Source organism: Malus domestica, chromosome 17 (genome assembly GCF_042453785.1).
Source record: "Malus domestica chromosome 17, GDT2T_hap1".
In the NCBI taxonomy this organism is placed as follows: Eukaryota; Viridiplantae; Streptophyta; class Magnoliopsida; order Rosales; family Rosaceae; genus Malus; species Malus domestica.
This window is the reverse complement of record NC_091677.1, coordinates 28,305,873-28,323,425: the sequence shown is the minus strand read 5'-3', so window position 1 is coordinate 28,323,425 and position 17,553 is coordinate 28,305,873. Positions and strand designations below refer to the sequence as shown.

Here is a 17,553-nt window from a genome sequence, read left to right as displayed (position 1 = left end):
CTGTGTCACAGTATTGATTGAATTCATTTGATAAGAACTCCCATCCTCTATCACTCCTTACACATTTTACTCTCATACCACTTTGCAACTCAGTCATGGCCTTGAATTTCTTAAAACAAGTAAGAGCTTCAGATTTGAATCTAAGAAAATACACCCATATCATCCTAGTTGCATCATCTACAAGCAACATGAAGTACTTGTTTCCTCCTGTAGACTCATTTCTCATCGGTCCACACAAATCAACAAGAACCAATTCAAGTGGAGCACTTGCTCTTTGTGCTTGACCACTAGGAAAGCTTTCTCTGTGTTGCTTACCATATTGACAGCCTTCACAAACTCTGTCATACTCATCTAGATATGGTAGACCATGAACCATGTCTTTATCCTTCAATTGCTTGATTCCACCAAAGTTTAGGTGACCTAATCTTCTGTGCCAAGTCAGAGACCAATGAGCAAAACTAGTTTTCAACACAAGTTGTTTCTCAGGCCTTAGAGATAAAGGATAGCACCTGTTTTCTTTCATTTTTACACGAATAATTTGACATTCCAGAGAAGGACCATAAAAAACAGTACACATATGTCCACCAAACACAAGATAATATCCGTGCTCATCCATTTGTCCTACACTTAATAGATTCTCTTTCAAACCAGGTAAGTACATGACTTCTCTGATGTATTTTCTCCCTCTGTTAGTTTCAATTTTCAGTGATCTCATTCCTGCCACATTAACTAACACTCATGTTGGCATTTGAACTTTCCCTGCAACATTTGTATTCACATCAACAAGAAGTTCAACATTTCCTGTCATATGATTACTGCAGCCACTATCTATGTACCAATCTCCATTAACCTTAGTCTCAGCAACTGCACAATTTGCATAAAATAGGTTTCCTGTCACTTCCATTTGACTTGTACAGTTTGCCTTTTGAACAGACTTTCCAACAGTACACTCTCTGGCCCAATGTCCAAATCTATCACAGTTATGGCACTTGGATATCCCCTTATATCTACATTCACCATAATGAAACTTTGAACACACTTTACATTGAGGTTTTACACTCTCTTGACCCATAATCTGTGAGGAAGTACTATTCTGTGCAACATTTGTGAATGATTTTTGCTGAAACTTTGGTTTTGAATCCCACTTCTTACCCTTTTGATTCCAATTTCTCTGTGGTTTAAAAGTACTAGACTGAGCATAACTTCGATTTTGCCCTTTTTAATTAACAGTAAGAGAAGAAAATGCTCTCTCAGTTGCATCAGAGGAATGCAAATCAAACCTCTGCTCTTGACTCTTCAATATAGCTAGTACCTCTTGCAGTTCAACAGATTCTAAACATTTGGTGTTTTCTATCACTAAGCATATATGATCATATATCTTAGTGAGACTGATTAACACCTTCTGAACTAATCTCTCATTTGACAGAGTTTCACCAAACGTCTTCATTTGATTAATCAGATCATTTAAACGAGTAAAATACCCAGTCAAGGATTCATCATCACGCATTCTAGTGTATTCAAATTCTCGTCTAAGATTTTGGAGTTTCATAGATCTTACCTGATCCCCACTGTGATATTCGACATATAACAGATCCCATGCCATTTTTGCTGAGTCTGCGTTTGCGATTCGAGGGAAGATCTGATCGGAGACTGCGCTTTGAATGATTCCGAGAGCTTTTGCATCTTTCATGAAGATTGCAGCCATTTTCTCATCATCGTCAGCATCAACATCTGTATCTTCATCAGTCTTAGCTTTCTTCTTCTTCGAATCGGAAACCGAAATCCCTTTTTCCACCAAATTCCATAGTCCATATGACTTGAAAATGGTAACCATTTTGATTCTCCAGAACTCGTAGTTCTCACCGGAGAAGATCGGGGTCCTCACTTCAGCACTCCCAGATCCAGCCATCGTGAGCTTGTATGAATCCAGAAACACGTAGTTCTTAGATCACAGACAGACTCCGGCAAACTTCATCGAATCCAGAAACGGTGATGTTTGAGTTCACAGAACACACCCAGATCTAATCGAAACTAGGCTCTGAGGCCATGTTAAGAAACGTTGATATTTTTGTCTAGCTGAATGAATTCAAAGAAGAAGGAGTGAAAAGGTACAGAGTGAAAAAGAAGATTGGAAAATGGCAGCTTCTTACTCTGCTAGTCACAGAGGTGCTTCTTTGATTATACTGATATGCACACCCACCCTCACACAAGTCGTGAGGTGAGGAATATAGTTGTTAGTGACTGTTGGATTCATTCTCTCTCCTAGCTTTAATCACAGCCACACATCTAAACATGTAATAATAAAAGAAAAAACTCACATGGCACTCATGGCCTTTTTACACATAAGAACTTCACACTTGGCATTCTTAGCACAAGTGAATACACATTTAACCTCATCTTATTTCTAATACTCAATCAGCTATAGACTTATAATTCAACAACTATTTCTTTTTCGTTGGATGAGAAAAGCCCCATTACATGTTACATCAAGTAAACTCAATAAAATTTGAGTATGGCCCCCTAAAATTTTTTACCATTTTTTTTCTATTTTACCCTCACTTTTGATACACACTATTGACAAAATGAGGGCAAAATAGTAATTTTGTACCTTTTGACAAAATGACAACCATATCCCTATTTTTCTTATTTTACCCTCTTTTTTATACTTATTTTTCAATTTTACCCTCACTTTTGATACACAATATTTACATAAGGAAGACAAAACAATAATGATGTAATATTACAAAAAAATATATGCATTTATTAAGAGAAATTGTTCACACACACAAAGTGTGTGCTCTCTGCTAGTAATAATAATAATAATAATAAACTAATCTTTATCTTATTGAGGCAAAAAGCAGTTATTGTCGCTACCACCACACCAGCAGCCACAAGGGTATTGCAACATAAAAATTATCAACCCGCAATAAGGAACTTTCCCCAACCAAATTTAGTCATTAAAACCATCACACCAAAGGAGAGTCACCATATCCAATAACCGTTAGATGCCCCTGCAAAGAGAACAAAAAATGAAAATAAATAAGAAAGGGATGGGGCTAAGAGGCATTTAAAACACCCTCACTTTGGGCAAAGCCACAACATACTTGGTCCCAATTTTCTAGCATGCCTGTCATGTGCGAAGCAGTGATGATAGGGTTGAGATATGATGTCCAAAACAGATGTGTCATTTCTAGCTTTGAGCAGAGGTGAGGAATAGGATGCGAAAATAAAGTGTTTGGGCCATAATTAAAAATAAGGCATGCTATGAGACCAAACTATTTTTATTTATGAAATATTTGCACGATTCCAACCTACCAACTTTGAAGCCCAATTTGGAACTTTATCTCAAGGCTCAGATGACCATCTCACTACATCTCAACTCGTTTGAAGGCTCGGATAGGGTTCATGCTGAGGCGCGTCTACCACGCCGACAACCAAACTTGTGAATTGTTGGAGTTGTGCCCTAAAAACCAATTTTATAAATTGGATATTAAGTAACAGAGTTTAGGGTTTAGGATTTTATTAATTAAAAAAATTGGATTTAATTAAAGGGAATTTTAACGAAAAACTCCCGGTACTGTTCACTTTAACAAAAAATCGTATTTTTATACTAAAAAGTCAATTCTGGTACTACTCACTTTACCTTTTATTTTGTCATTATCGTTAAAACTCAAAGTTTTCAAGTCATTTTTATTAGTTTTTCTTTAATTTTAAATGGGGCTTGTGTGCCTTCTCTCCCTTTTTTCTTTGACTTGTAAGCTTCTATCTCCCTCTTTATGTGACTCGCCTAATCCTTCGGGATTAGGTTTCTACTTAGGCATATGATGTATAGAGGTTTAGGTTAGTTAATATAATAGGACAATTTGAAGATCATCCCAAGAAGCCCAAAGAGGAAAAAGGCACGACCCCAAGGGCTGGCAATGAATGAATGATAACTATTCTTATTGCATGCTTATTTAATTTTATTCAGGGGAAATGATCATGCTTATTTAATTTTATTCAGGGGAAATAATGTTAAAATTAACAACAAATCACCTGCCCCCCTTTAAGTTAAATTGTGTGGCTCGCAGTTTAATCAACTTTAGTCCATGATCAATTCTTTTCACTGTTTGCAGGCACATCTTCAAAGCCAGTTATCTTGGCTGCAATGTTGGCTTCCTCCTTGGTGTTGCATGTTTCGAATGAATGCTTTTTTTTTTTTTTTTTTTTTTTTTTGAGAATCGAATAAATGCTATTTGGACCACCTTACTGACCAACTCATAGCCCTTCTGTGTCTCGATGAAGTATAGTTAAGAAATATTATCTAATTAAATTAAGGATATAATCTTATCGTTTTTCTAGTATTTATTTATCTAAACAGGTGAATATGGATTTAATAAAGTTTAAACCAAAATCAAGGGTTTTTGTGTCATTACAAATTTAACTCCAATTTTACAACATTTTCTGCTAACAAATAACACCCGCGTAAAAGAGTTCGACTCTTGTCTTCCCCATTTGTCGAATAGAAACAAAAGGAGAGGCAACATCGTATAGAATTGTATTATTTTTCCATCCTTTACAATATTCCATATTCATACAGTACATAAAAAAAATCAACAGAAATAACGAGATAATAATTCCTTTTAATTCACTGCACATATCTTCACTTCCAAGCAACCAAGTATCTGCAACTCGTGAAAATAAACGAATACACCTTTGCAACACAATCATCACTCGAATATTCCGCTGGTTCGTGAAGAGGTCTGTCTTGAACTTACGTCTCTTTCTCCACTGCGGGAAGCGCTTCCTCTATAGCTTGGATGAAAGTAGCAATCTTGTACGTGAAGAATCCCACCAACATTGGTATCAATTCCAGGTGCATAAACCCATATTCTGGAACGACGATCCTGCACCCGAACTCAACCTTGTTAGGCAAAGCAAAAAGGTACTGAACCTGTTGTTTTCAGCCATATTCCCAGAACTTTCAGAGTGGTTATTCGATATTGATTTCACCGTACAATTATTTGTATACGTGTGAAAAATACTTTAAGAGAACTTTCACAAACCATCTGCAGAAGCATCTATCAACGCAAGAAGACGAGTACAGTTACATTCGAAGTGGAACATGCGAGTGCAGATACTTACGCATTCCATCTGTTAAATATCATGACTAATACAACAGGAACCAATAGCCTGGGTTGCCCAATCGCTCCCCTGCATTAAGATTCCAAAATGTTAAATGACGTTCTTTCCTTTTTCTTTCAAAACAGCATACGTAATACTATACAGTATCTTGATGTGGGTGGCCCATGATATCATAATCTCTGCAGTTATGAGCCTCCCATATTCTATATCCTACAAACTGCTCTGAACTGAAACACCAATTATTCAAGCGATATAAATTACGAATATGAAGGATAAATTATTTGATCAACATGCAGTGTGACTTTAGAACTGAAGATTGATGGTTTAAGAAAAAGATCTGTGTTTTGTAAGTTGGAAGCTTGTAGAAAGCCTACTAGCTAGATGTTGTTCAGAGTGTGAGTTTTCCAAACATCTTGATGTATGTGTGTATGCATGTAAAGAAAATAATAAATTGCATATCAAAACCCTCATGAATATGTGCTCGGTACAAAATATACAGCTGATGCATTTACATCAGGCAATAGTCATTTGTTACATACTTGAGAAGTCCCCTTGCTCCATCTGCCATGGAATCCACGCTACTCCCCAGCATACGCATATAAGCTATAGAACCAAGCAACCCAACACCGTAGCTGAAGTTATAAGAAATAGATGAGCATCAAATTCCATGATAAATTATAATTTGTACAAAATTAATATAAAACACCATCTGAAGTCCTGATACTGTTATCGTCGAAACAACTACCTCTCACTAGTGAAATTCCCTAGAAATACAGGGCAAATAACCATTACCAGACCCACACTTGGTTGCATACTCATAAATCAAATAGGCAGGACAAAACCTCACAAATAAACCGGCAGTAGATATTCTACTGGTTGAACAAAGGAGAAGCATGGACTTATACTGTACCTTACAAAGGCTCAAAAGCTTAAGCATCATCGTCATCACTTATCCAGTTATCCTAATGGTGAAGTCATGGAGTTTCTTAATGCCCTTTAGTATGCAAGCAAGTAAGTATGCAACATGCAGTAATGTAATACCCTTAACCTGTATCTACCATCTCAGACTCATAGTCAATCGACAAAATTCTCTCGTGAAATTTTCTTTTGCTCTACTTAATTAAGGTTAGATATTACTTTATCATAAAACTTTTATAAACATAGGTTGCCTGCCTACATATAACTTAAATGTAGGACTGCCATAAAAGCCTTTAGGGGACAAAAAGAAGAAAAGAAAAGAACAAAGCACTTGGAAGATATTCTCAAAGTTTAAGACGTTCCCCACACAGTACACTAATTTTCTTGCAAGAAGGAAAAAATATGACAAATCAGATGTGGGGTGACATGACATTAGATTTTAAACAAAAACGAAAAAGAACCTCAAATGTTCACACCTAGCCGTAATTTCAGGGGAATATGAAACATAAGCCGAGACTAATCCAACACCGCCTATACCCAGTGTAAGGAATTGCAACCTCTTCTTTAACTGCAACAGGAAAATGAATGTCATCCAATTTTAATTGTAGTAGTGCCATGAGAGCATCTATCTATACAAAGAGAGATGATATAGATGCAAATATAGTAGACTGGTACTGCAGATAAGTACCCTAAAATACTGCTTTCTATACTGCTCAGCCACTACTTTTGGGTCCTCCCGAGAACGCCTTAATTCCCGAAACATCACTTCCTGCAGGTTAGATCCAAGTGTGAGGCACAGAAAGAAGAAGCACCCTTCAAAGTAGCATTTGGTTGAAAGGAAGTGAAGCTCTATTTGAGAGAGAGAAAGCCTTATTGGCCTCTATAAGCTGGAAAGTCCTTGACAAGGACAACCAAGCAGCTGGAAATCGAAGTGACTTCTAGTTACTGATGAAACATCTGACTTACACTGCCTCCAGTTGCAGCCTTAGTTGCTCTATCCCACTTATCTTGCTCACGCCGTGTTGGTGCCAATTTCCATTTGATAGCAGTGCTGCTGGCACTCTGACAATCATTAAATTTCGGAAAATGAAAATCGAAACTGAAGACTACCCTGAGTTAAAGCACTAGGATTGAAAACTAAAGACGTTTATCGTACTTTCGCCGGCGCCTCAACTGGCGCCTCTAACTTGGGTTGGGCAGGAGCAGCGGTGAGCTGTTTGCTCAAATCAACTTCTAAACTGTACCCCCACAACTCAGTCAAGTTTTGAGAACAATTTTTTATGTAAGAGGAAAACAAACAATAAAACCTACTCGTGAGAAGTTACAAACCTGTCAAGGCCCATGACTCTATTCAAGCTGAGAAACCCGGAAGGCTTTTCCTGCTTACAGGACGAAACACGCTTCATCACACAACAAAACCACAGAAAACGTTCACAAATAAAAAGACCACATGACTTTACACCAAAACTCTCTTTCGATTCAAAATCTCGTGAGGAGTCAAGATAGCGAAGAATGCAGTGTCTCCTTTTCTTTGTTTCCTGCCAGCTATTCAGTAACCAAAACCGAACCCAATCCAACTTCCAGGTGAACAACAAAGGCGCCGAATTAACTATCAAATTACTATCAAATTACCCAAACAACCCACCAAATCAATGAACAACAAAATAAACACTAAAACCCAGAAAACAAATGAATCTAGTGATGAAAAGGAAAAGATTTTAAATAAGTTGGAACCTTGACGGGAGTGGATTGAGTGGAAGAGTTGGGCTCCTGAATGAGTTTTTTCATGCGGTCCATGAATTCTCTGTTCCAAATGAAATCGTCAGAGGTTAGAGGGTCATCCTCGCCGCCCCAGTACTTGCGGAGCTTGGTGGTGGTGGGAGGTCCGCCGTAATCGCCGGGAGCAACCCCGGTGGACCATTTCACGGGCTTCTTCTTGGGCAATAGGATCTTGGTCTGTCTCGGGTCGGGTACCGGTGGAGTTGCTGAGTCTGGGGAGATGGGTGTGGCCGTGGACGTCACTGAGAGATAAGAGTTGAGAATCGCCATTGCTGTTTGTTGTCGATAACGAATCAATGAGATACTCTCCTGTTACTGGCTCAGAGCAAATACAATGCAAAATAATTCTTTCACGTACTTACAAACGTTTTAATCTGGACCGTTCATCCTTCAGATTAATTTTAAAAATAATTATAAACATTTATACAATAAAGAAGAAATTGTAGTAAAAATTTCTCAACTTTAACCCAATTGAAAAAATATTCCTTCAACTTTAATCTAATGGTAGTAATGGTATTTCCAACATGACTCGTTTTGATGGAATTGTGACAAATTTGACAAAAACGATCATAGTTGCACGTTTTGATGAGTTAAAGACCATGATTATGAATTTTTAGTTAAGAGATTATTACTCTAATGAGTTAAAATTGATGGATCATTTCTACAACTTTCTCTGCAATAAAATGACATACATGGATGGGTAGAAGAGTGATGGGTATTTCATCACCATCACCATCTCTATGATTCGTATATAAGTTCAATATAAATCACATCAATATATGATAAAAATAAAAATAAATAAAAAAGTAGACAAGTCTCATATTTGATTTATCATTCATGAAATTTAAAAATAAGATTTTTCACTTACAAAAATATTTCTTCTCAAGTACAAATGTAGATAAATATCACTAGACCGTTATACACAGGAAATCTAACATATTCTGATTAAAAAAAATCGAAAAATCTTCCAAATTAACTAAAATAACAAGATGTAGTGACCATTATACTCTCCTAAAATGTTCGAAACATGAATCAATACCTTTATAAAAAAAAAGAATTAATATATACTTCAAATGGGTCGGATCCGGGTCGAAGATTCAAATATCTTCCCCGCTTGCACGAACATTATACCCGAAAATTTATCGAAACTTATCCTCGTTCCCATTTTTAATCCTTCAAACCCGACCAAAACTCGCGAAAATTGCCATCCCAAGCCATCATGCACAAAAAACGACCATCTGATAAAAAAAGAATTCATAAAAAAATAACTTCGTAAGGAGAGCCAAGTATTTTCCGTTCTCTAATTAAATAAAAACAATTCATCAAAAAGAATAAAAAGGGAGAAAATGATTGATTTCTTTTTATTTTCCTTGAATCTGTGGTGGTGGTGAATGGTGATCATGTGTAGGTCAGTTTTCCATGCCTGAAGTCTTATTCACAAATCACAAAATATCTCTTTATGAATGTTCTTTGGGACGTTATACGGCTTTGATAGAAACTACTCACGACTTGAGAGCCTGCTTGTAAAATTTGATGTGGAAATTTCTTGTCAATGATTTTTTTTTTTTTTGGACAAAACAAAAACATCGTTGACAAGAAATCCAGACAAACTGACACCAAAAGAATAAAGATATCACCGACACAAAAAAAGACCCAGGGTAAGAAGGTTGAAAAACTCAACGCCACTATTCTTGAACAACTTGGAGTCGGAGCTTATTTTCGCAGATACAAAAATAATAGGAAAAATTGGATATCAATCGACAAGTGCTCGACTCTAAAAAGCCGCCGAACGGAAGAGATCTAGCCCGGGGTTTTTAGATTATAGGTAGTCATGCATCGACGACGGACTTCCAAACCACCCTGTTTGGGGAAACGGTCGGACGTAAACAAGAACATTAGTATATATCTAAGCATACGGTTCCATCATGCTCATGTTCCCTGGCTACGATTGCGAAAACGAAACCAGAAACATAAGATTTCCACACGAAGAAAAGCCATAGACTACAAACTCTGGTTCTCACAAACCAAAATCATAGTTTTATTCAACTTATTACACAAGTTTTTATTCGATGGAGGTTTAGAGCGCTTAAAAAGCAGAGAGCGCCCATTTCGTACCATATTTCATGTGTTCTAACATATATACCGAAATGCAAGATACTTGAGCTTCAACCGGTGTTCTGCATACCAGCAGCAATACCCTTCATGGTCAGGATTAGCGTGTCTTCCAGACCAGGAGCATACTCGCTCGTTGGATTGAGTTTCACAAGCTCTGCTGCTGGCTTGGTGGTTGTTTCCATGTACTCCGACGACAAATGTGGCCTTACTTTGACATGGTAGTTTGGATCACGAATTTGCTTCAGTGTATAGGCTTGGCACACATTAAGTGTCGTGATGTATGAATCACGAAGGAGGAGTCGCTGCCTCAAGTAGGGATCTCCTTCCAGAAGAGCCTTATGTCCAGCAACCTACAAAATTAACACAAACTGAGATTAGTTTCTCAAAATATCAGTAATAAAACCACTTAGAGCACTTCACATAGTCCAGATTAAAATTAGCCTCAGAGAAATGCTCTTATGGTTTTACCGTCGAAGCTTCAAAAGAAAGAACACAAGAAACAAATTGCTTGAAGATAATATCTTTGTGAAAGAGAATCATCCCGTTTACGTCTTTTGCAATGTTAAAAGTATTAAGGTCTGCCTAAACAGTCCTTGTGTCAGTAATTTATGTGTTGCATTACCTGGAGGACGAGGAGCTTAGTTTGTTCATAGTTGGCCCTCAATCGGTCGCCAAATGACCATAGGTCTTCTGACACGAGAAGCTTGTCATACAGAGAGGCAATACCGGGATCACCCTTGGCAAACACCATCTCAATTAAATCAATTGTGACTCTGAAGAAAGGCCACTGATTATACATCTCCCGAAGCATTTGGAGATTCTTCGCATCCTTCTCAATAACATGCTTAAATGCTGCCCCAAAGCCAAGCCACACTGGTAAGTGAAATCTTGTCTGGGTCCAAGCAAAGATCCATGGGATTGCACGAAGTGATTCAATGCCTCCACTTGGCTTTCGTTTTGAAGGACGACTCCCAATGTTCATTCGACCGTACTCCATCTCTGGTGTTGCCTGCATTTTCCAAGGGAATAACACATTTATGAGTTTGTTAGCATTTTCATCTTTCTCAGCTAACAATTACAGAAAAATAATTATTAGCTAATTCAGTGACGTGATGAGGATAAATGGGAGCTTTATAAGAAAACAATCGAGTAGATTTCATTTAAGGTAGTGAAAGTAGAGAAAGAACAGGAGAGTGATTTCTGCAACTAGTTGACTAACATATGATCCCAAAAAAGAAAACCATACATTGTTTTTAAGGATTTTGTATTAATTAAATGATTAGTTTATATATATGCATATAAAATTATACGTATAACATATATATAAAAAGAGAGAGAGAGAGAGAAGATAGATAGATATTCAAAGGACTATCGTGCTGGATAAACGGGATACTTACGAGGCGAAAGTATTCAACAAAACGGGGCTCCTGGAAAACTATTGACCGATACTCCTCTGTTGCAATGACGCCCATTTCATCCATGAGTGCACGCCATTCTGGCTTTGGGGAGACAGGAGGGTGCATTCCGTGCTCAAGCGTAGCTGCTGTGAAACGCTGGAGTGTTCTAAAACACAAGTGCTCCTCCCCAAATGATTGCTCAATAACTTCACCTTGAACTGTAACACGAAGCGAACCATGAATAGTGTCGGGTGGCTGAGACAATATAGCAAGATGGGTGGGCCCTCCTCCTCTTCCAACTGTTCCACCTCGACCATGAAACATCGTAAGCTTAACCCCAAATTTTTTTGCAACCTTTACGAGCTCTTCCTGAGCCTTGTATAACTGCCATGCTGCAGATAGACGACCAGCATCCTTTCCGGAATCTGAGTACCCTATCATGACTTCTTGCTTCCCATTGATCCGGTTTTTGTACCAGTCTATAGAAAAGAGACGAGCCACAGCAGCAGGAGCAGCCTCAAGATCAGCAAGCTTCTCAAACAATGGAACAACCCTTAGTGGCTCCTTCACACCACATTCACGTTGTAAAAGCTCAACAGCGAGAACATCAGATGGGGATGTTGCCATTGATATAATATAAGCACCAAAATTGTCTGAGGGAAGTTCTGCAATGACATGGAATGTGTCCAGAACATCAGCAATTTCTTCAGTCTTGGGAACATCAGCGCCAAAAAGGGGGCGCTTGCCACGAAGCTCAGACAAGAGCCATTCTTGCCTACGCTCCTCAGACCATTCTCGATAAGATCCTATCTCCAGGTGCTTTGTTATAGCATTGAGGACATCAGTGTGCCTGTCTGATTCTTGTCGTATGTCTAGTCTCACAAGAGACAGCCCAAAAGTAGAAACTTGCCGTAAGAAATCAAGAAGGCTTCCGTCAGCAATTGCCCGATCGCCACAGGAGCAGAGTGACTGGTAACAAAGTTCGAGAGGCTCCAGAAACTACAAGGGAGCAAAAAGACAATCAGCTCTACTACAATAAACGTTGCATGAGCATGAAGGTTGAGACACGTTCATACACAATTTGTATACTGAACATCTATTGTAAATTTATTGAAAGGCTACCTGCCGTTAAAGCTCCGCTTATCTTAAATTTTCGTATTTTGGAAATTCAATCTTTTACAATTTCACAACGAAACTCATAAATCTTGTGGTTACAAGATACCTGTTCAACATTGGTAAACGTTGTGTCCTCAGGAATGTCAGAGACTCCATTGGCTAATAATTGGCGAGCACGTTCACGTGTATTGTAAAGCTTGTCTCTTACATCTCCAAGAATAACTCGATAAGGCTCATTTGGAGGAATTTGTTTCCAAAACTCTGCATCCAAAAAGGAATAATTAAAAACAAACTAACAAAATCCTTTAAAATTTAATTTCAAACTTGAATTTTACACATAATAGAAACTCAAGTTGAAAAAACTAGGAGACTTTTCTACCAATGTCAATGATTAGGTATGTCTAAAAACTCAACTTCCTTTTCGAAGAATTAAAGATAGAGAGCTACTATAAATATCATAGAAGGACAAAGATTGAAGTTTCGATGGATGTTCAAATAGTTTCAAGGATGGTAAAAACATGAACTCGACTGAATTTCATACCTATGTAGTGTTTCGCATCCTTCTTCGAAGACCTATGAAGTTCATGGGCACGAGCACGAAGCTCATCATTGCATCGCCACATGGATAACTGTGGGAAAAAAGGGTAATAACAAATGCATTAGGAAAGAAAAAAGAATTATTTAAGCACTCTGCAGATCAATATAAAAAAACAATCAAGCAGAAGTAATGATCCTTTTGACACCTCAAACATAAGATCCTCTATCTGGGAGAAGTATAAGTTAGCAGCCATCATTCTAGCCAATAAGCACACATCCCGAGTAACTTCAGGAGTGACCCTGGGGTTTCCTGCAGTCCATTTCAAGCATATTTAAGCTACAGAACCAACAAAATAATTTTTAAGGAATTCTTTTAAAGTGAGTGGGGAGAGAAATGCGATAGTGAAAAAAGCAGCACTGTGTAAGGAAAAACTAACTCATCCAATAATAGCATGAGATGAACATACCATCACGATCCCCACCCATCCAAGAAGAAAACTGAATGAGAGGGGCATTGTAAGGAACACGTTCGTTTATCCCTATGTTCTTCAAAGCAGTGTCAACACGACGTAAGAATTTCGGTACGCCTTTCCAAATTGTCTCATGGAAGTAGCTCATTCCTGCCCTCATCTCATCTTGAGGGGTTGGAGGAGTCCTTCGGATTTCATCTGTACGAAATGCAGCTTGAATCTACAGCAAAAAGAGGTAAATTACTTAAATTGAATATCCAAGCTTTTGAGAGAGAGGTATTGGAATCTGGGTGCATCCGCATTGTATTTTTTCAGCAAATTTAAGGAAGCCGGTTGCCAAATTCAGAGAAACTGATTTTTGAAAATCAAGTTTGGCCGATAATATCAAGGAATAATATTCCACCATTGGTTTCTACATACCTCCCTTTGTAAAGACTCATCGAGTTCCTGCTTATCATCAGGCGTAATGTCCTTAGCATTCAACTTCGTCAAACAATTTCTTATCCTGAAAGAAGGGGTCAAAATAACACAATGTCAACTAACAGAACAACAAACCATAAAACTCTTGCACCTATAGAATATAAAATGTCAATTCCCACACATGAATGTCTTATAGAAGTGCAAAGTGAAGCCGGATAATAAGCATAAACTGAGCCAGTTGCTTAACCACCAGGCTTCCGCAATTTGTCAAACGCAAGTGGAATCCTAACCTTGCATGCTTTTGGAGCAAAGACCTGCGAACAGACTGAGTAGGATGTGCAGTGAAAACCAAATCTACAGTCTGGTTCTTCAAGGCATCAAAAACTTCTTCTGGGGACTTTTTCAGGTCCCCCACAAGCCTCTTGAGAGTCTCTTCAATGTCTGACTCCGTAGTAGCTGAAGCCTCATCAGCAAAATCTCCCTTCTTCTTCATCTTGATCCTCCTCCGGTACGCGATCTGAACTTCCTCGGCCAAATTGGCCAAGTTAAGCATGTGAGAAAAGGATTTAGCAATGACTATGGAGTCCCCGGGATCCAAACTCGTTAGCACATTCCCAAGTTCCGCCAACTTTTGAGGGTCCTGCTTTCTTTCATATTCCGCAGAAAGCTCATAACAATCTTGCACCTAGTCCAATTTACATTACAAAAGTCAATCAATTACTCGTTTAATCATCTAAAATTAACAACCTTTTGAGCGAAAATTCACATGTCAAAAAATCTATATCTTTTTTTTTTTTTTTTTTTAAGGAAAACTAATAAAAATGGTTTGAAAACTTTGAGTTTTAACGATAAGGGCAAAATAAAGGGTAGAGTGAATAGTATTATAATTGAATTTTTAAACTAAAAATATGATTTTTTTTATTAAAATAAACAGTACGGAAGTAAAAGTTCCTTTGTTAAAATAAACAGTACGGAAGTAAAAGTTCCTTTGTTAAACCAAAACCCCATCAATTTTATCATATTTTAATTAAAAATTAAGCAAAAGAAAATTGTCAAATATTCCCAAACGAAGCGATAATACCGAGATATGCACTAAACACCAGATAAATGGAAGCAACCTAATCACAACTACAATGCGTTATTTATCAAATTTGCCAAAAAGTAATCAAATTGTAACAAATAAGTTGATTAACAATTAAGAAAATAAGTAAATAAAAGTAGAAAATACCGTTTCTCTGAGATTCTCTCCATGTAAATCCTGAAGAATATCAAGAAAGCGATCCAACAGCAGAGCATCGTACTCAATCAGTTTGTCATCCTCAGAGACCTTCCCAGGTGCCAGCAGCCTCAGCTGGACATCAATCGAAGCCATCTTCTCCAAGTTCTTTGCAGCCATGGCCGCCTTCTCTCTCTCTCTCTCTCTCTCTCTCTCTCTCTAGACTCTCTCGCTCTCTATAAGTTTCTGGACTGCTCTCTCCCTCTGGGGTTCAGCAGATATATGCACGCTATTAACGATCGAAAACACGAGAATCCGAAAGGGAAAATGAGTGGATTAAATTGAGTTTCAGAGGGACTATAAACCCAATTCAAGTAGGATACAAACTCTATTTAATCTTTTCTTTTTTTGGTGGTATATTTTGAGTAAAATTATAAATAAATAAAAAAGAAAAAAAAAAAGATGACGAAAGAGTGGGAAGCAAAGCAAATCCCGTGAGACCCAGATGAAGAAAGGGCTGGGGGAGGTTACAGGAAAACGGGCAGCTTATGATCTGGGCACGAGAAAGTTGAAGAAGAAGAAAAAGCAAATGGCAGGGTTTCAGAAGGAAGAGGGTCAGATATGAGACAAGTGTGTGTGTGTGTGTGTGTGACCGTGTTGTAAAAGCACGATTCTTTATATATATATATATAGAGAGAGAGAGAGTGAGAGAGAGAGAGCACTTCCACAACTCGGACATGGAGACCTGAAATTTAGTAATTACACCGCAATTTGCATAGGGATTTAGTTCACTTTATTTCATTTTTAAATTTCAATCTTAAGAAAACATTTGTATTACAGTTTATCGATATTCTTTTTCACTTAAAGAGGTTATAGCTTTGATTACCATTAAAGACGAATTAGAATCATATTATTATTAGCTTATTGTAAAATTTAATCAACTTTTTCAATAAATATCGTCTGTTCAAATACCAATAAAAAAGGTCAACCAACATAATTTCATAAGTACTGTTATATTTTAACATAATTACATACTTGCAACTTAGTCTTATTACATTTTAACGCTGACCAACATTTTTCGATGACCGGTTGATTAAATTTTTCAGGGACCGAACTATAAAATTTCTTTGTTTTAAGGTCAACGTTCAATAGTGATTTTTGAAAAAACTTGCTAAGTGATCATTCTTAAGTTCTCTAATTTTAATGTGTATAAATACTAAAAAGTAATAAACTGACACAGCAAACATATAATTAAAAATGAAAAAATTGTACATATTGTTATTTTTCGATTTTTTAAGCAAAATAATCTTTGAAATTTGCATAACTCCTCACTTTGGTTGATAAGATTTGAAATCAATAGAATTTGTCACTGAGTTTGTCCACAATCAATCATTTTGATTATTCCATAAAAAATTTCCATAAAATAAGAGTAAAATGACAAAAATATTCTCAATTTTTTGTCAAATAATTTTGACTTATTGTTTATTAAATTGAGGTTAATTTTATCATTTTGATTCTTATTTAACATAATTTTTCACCCGATGACTAAAATGATTGATTGTAGATAAACTCAAAGACTAATTCTATTGATTTCAAATTTCAAAGACCAAAGTGAGGGGTTATGCAAATCTCAGAGACCATTTTATCTAAAAAAATCTTATTTTTCTTATATCATTGTTGAATAATGACTTGAAATATTTCCGAGACCTGAAATATTTTCCGGTACCAATGGTTGTGGCCAATGACAATTTCCTGTACTAGTGTCAGTGCCCTGTGAGTTATGTGTAATGGGGGCAAAAATATAACAAATTTCTTGGCCAACACAATGTTGCTTAATCAAAAGATATTTAACATCAAGAAAGACTAGCTCCTTAATGATTGAGAAGGAACTTCTTCTTAAAATACCTCATGACTTATTCATAAAACTTCATATTTTTATCGGAAATGTTTATATTATAAATTACTATGTAAAGATCATCTCTACAAAAAATAATTAAAATTAAGATCGTTTAGTTATCAAGCTATATAAACATAGATAGACGAATTCCGTAAAATAATTATTCACCGTCTATCTAAACGATATTAGTTGTATTAAATTTTTGCAGATATAATCTTTTACATAATAAATTACAATATGAACGATTTCAATCGTAAATATGAGATGCTGGAAATAAACCATAAGGTATTTTTAAAAGTAACTCCTCCTAAATATCAAAGCTCTTCGCTTTCGCATATGCTACTCTTCAAGGCATATTCCCTACTGTTTGACCTGTTGAGCATTGAAAAAGAAAGAGAGTGGGTTAGGCATATTCCATTTCCACCGTTACCTGATTTTCTTCGTAACTCGTCCTTTATCCTGGACTATTTTCTTCCTAACTTGTCCTTTATCCTGGACTTTCTTATGTATATTTGAAGGGAACTTCAACAAAAAATTTTCAGTACTGTTTATTTTAACGAAAAC

General features: G+C 36.9%; 3 protein-coding genes across 4 annotated transcripts; all 3 read right to left on the bottom strand.

Moving 5' to 3' along the window:
- Window positions 1-736: 736 nt before the first annotated feature.
- Window positions 737-1,909, bottom strand: LOC139193445 (uncharacterized). Its single transcript, XM_070816468.1, has 3 exons — window positions 1,559-1,909; window positions 1,281-1,441; window positions 737-1,007 (listed from the first exon to the last, which is right to left on the bottom strand). The coding sequence occupies exons 1-3, from the start codon at window positions 1,907-1,909 to the stop codon at window positions 737-739; spliced, it is 783 nt and encodes a 260-aa protein (XP_070672569.1).
- A 2,605-nt stretch (window positions 1,910-4,514) lies between these two features.
- On the bottom strand, window positions 4,515-8,181 carry LOC103417320 (protein CONSERVED ONLY IN THE GREEN LINEAGE 160, chloroplastic-like). 2 transcript variants are annotated; one of them, XM_008355514.4, is made up of 9 exons: window positions 7,777-8,181; window positions 7,372-7,421; window positions 7,199-7,280; window positions 7,009-7,104; window positions 6,731-6,811; window positions 6,519-6,610; window positions 5,664-5,756; window positions 5,125-5,193; window positions 4,515-4,886 (listed from the first exon to the last, which is right to left on the bottom strand). In XM_008355514.4, the coding sequence occupies exons 1-9, from the start codon at window positions 8,089-8,091 to the stop codon at window positions 4,754-4,756; spliced, it is 1,011 nt and encodes a 336-aa protein (XP_008353736.1). In that variant the 5' UTR covers window positions 8,092-8,181; the 3' UTR covers window positions 4,515-4,753. The 2 variants fall into 2 exon arrangements, with proteins under 2 accessions (XP_008353736.1, XP_008353735.1); XM_008355513.4 differs by having other exon boundaries at window positions 7,372-7,424; window positions 7,777-8,166.
- Window positions 8,182-9,797: 1,616 nt separating this feature from the next.
- LOC103432225 (phosphoenolpyruvate carboxylase 2) lies at window positions 9,798-15,903 on the bottom strand. The gene is made up of 10 exons (XM_029097130.2): window positions 15,105-15,903; window positions 14,167-14,561; window positions 13,877-13,961; window positions 13,454-13,676; window positions 13,193-13,296; window positions 12,991-13,078; window positions 12,556-12,710; window positions 11,334-12,332; window positions 10,559-10,945; window positions 9,798-10,286 (listed from the first exon to the last, which is right to left on the bottom strand). Exons 1-10 carry the CDS (start codon window positions 15,270-15,272, stop codon window positions 9,987-9,989), a joined length of 2,904 nt encoding a protein of 967 aa, XP_028952963.1. The 5' UTR covers window positions 15,273-15,903; the 3' UTR covers window positions 9,798-9,986.
- Between the last annotated feature and the right edge of the window lie 1,650 nt (window positions 15,904-17,553).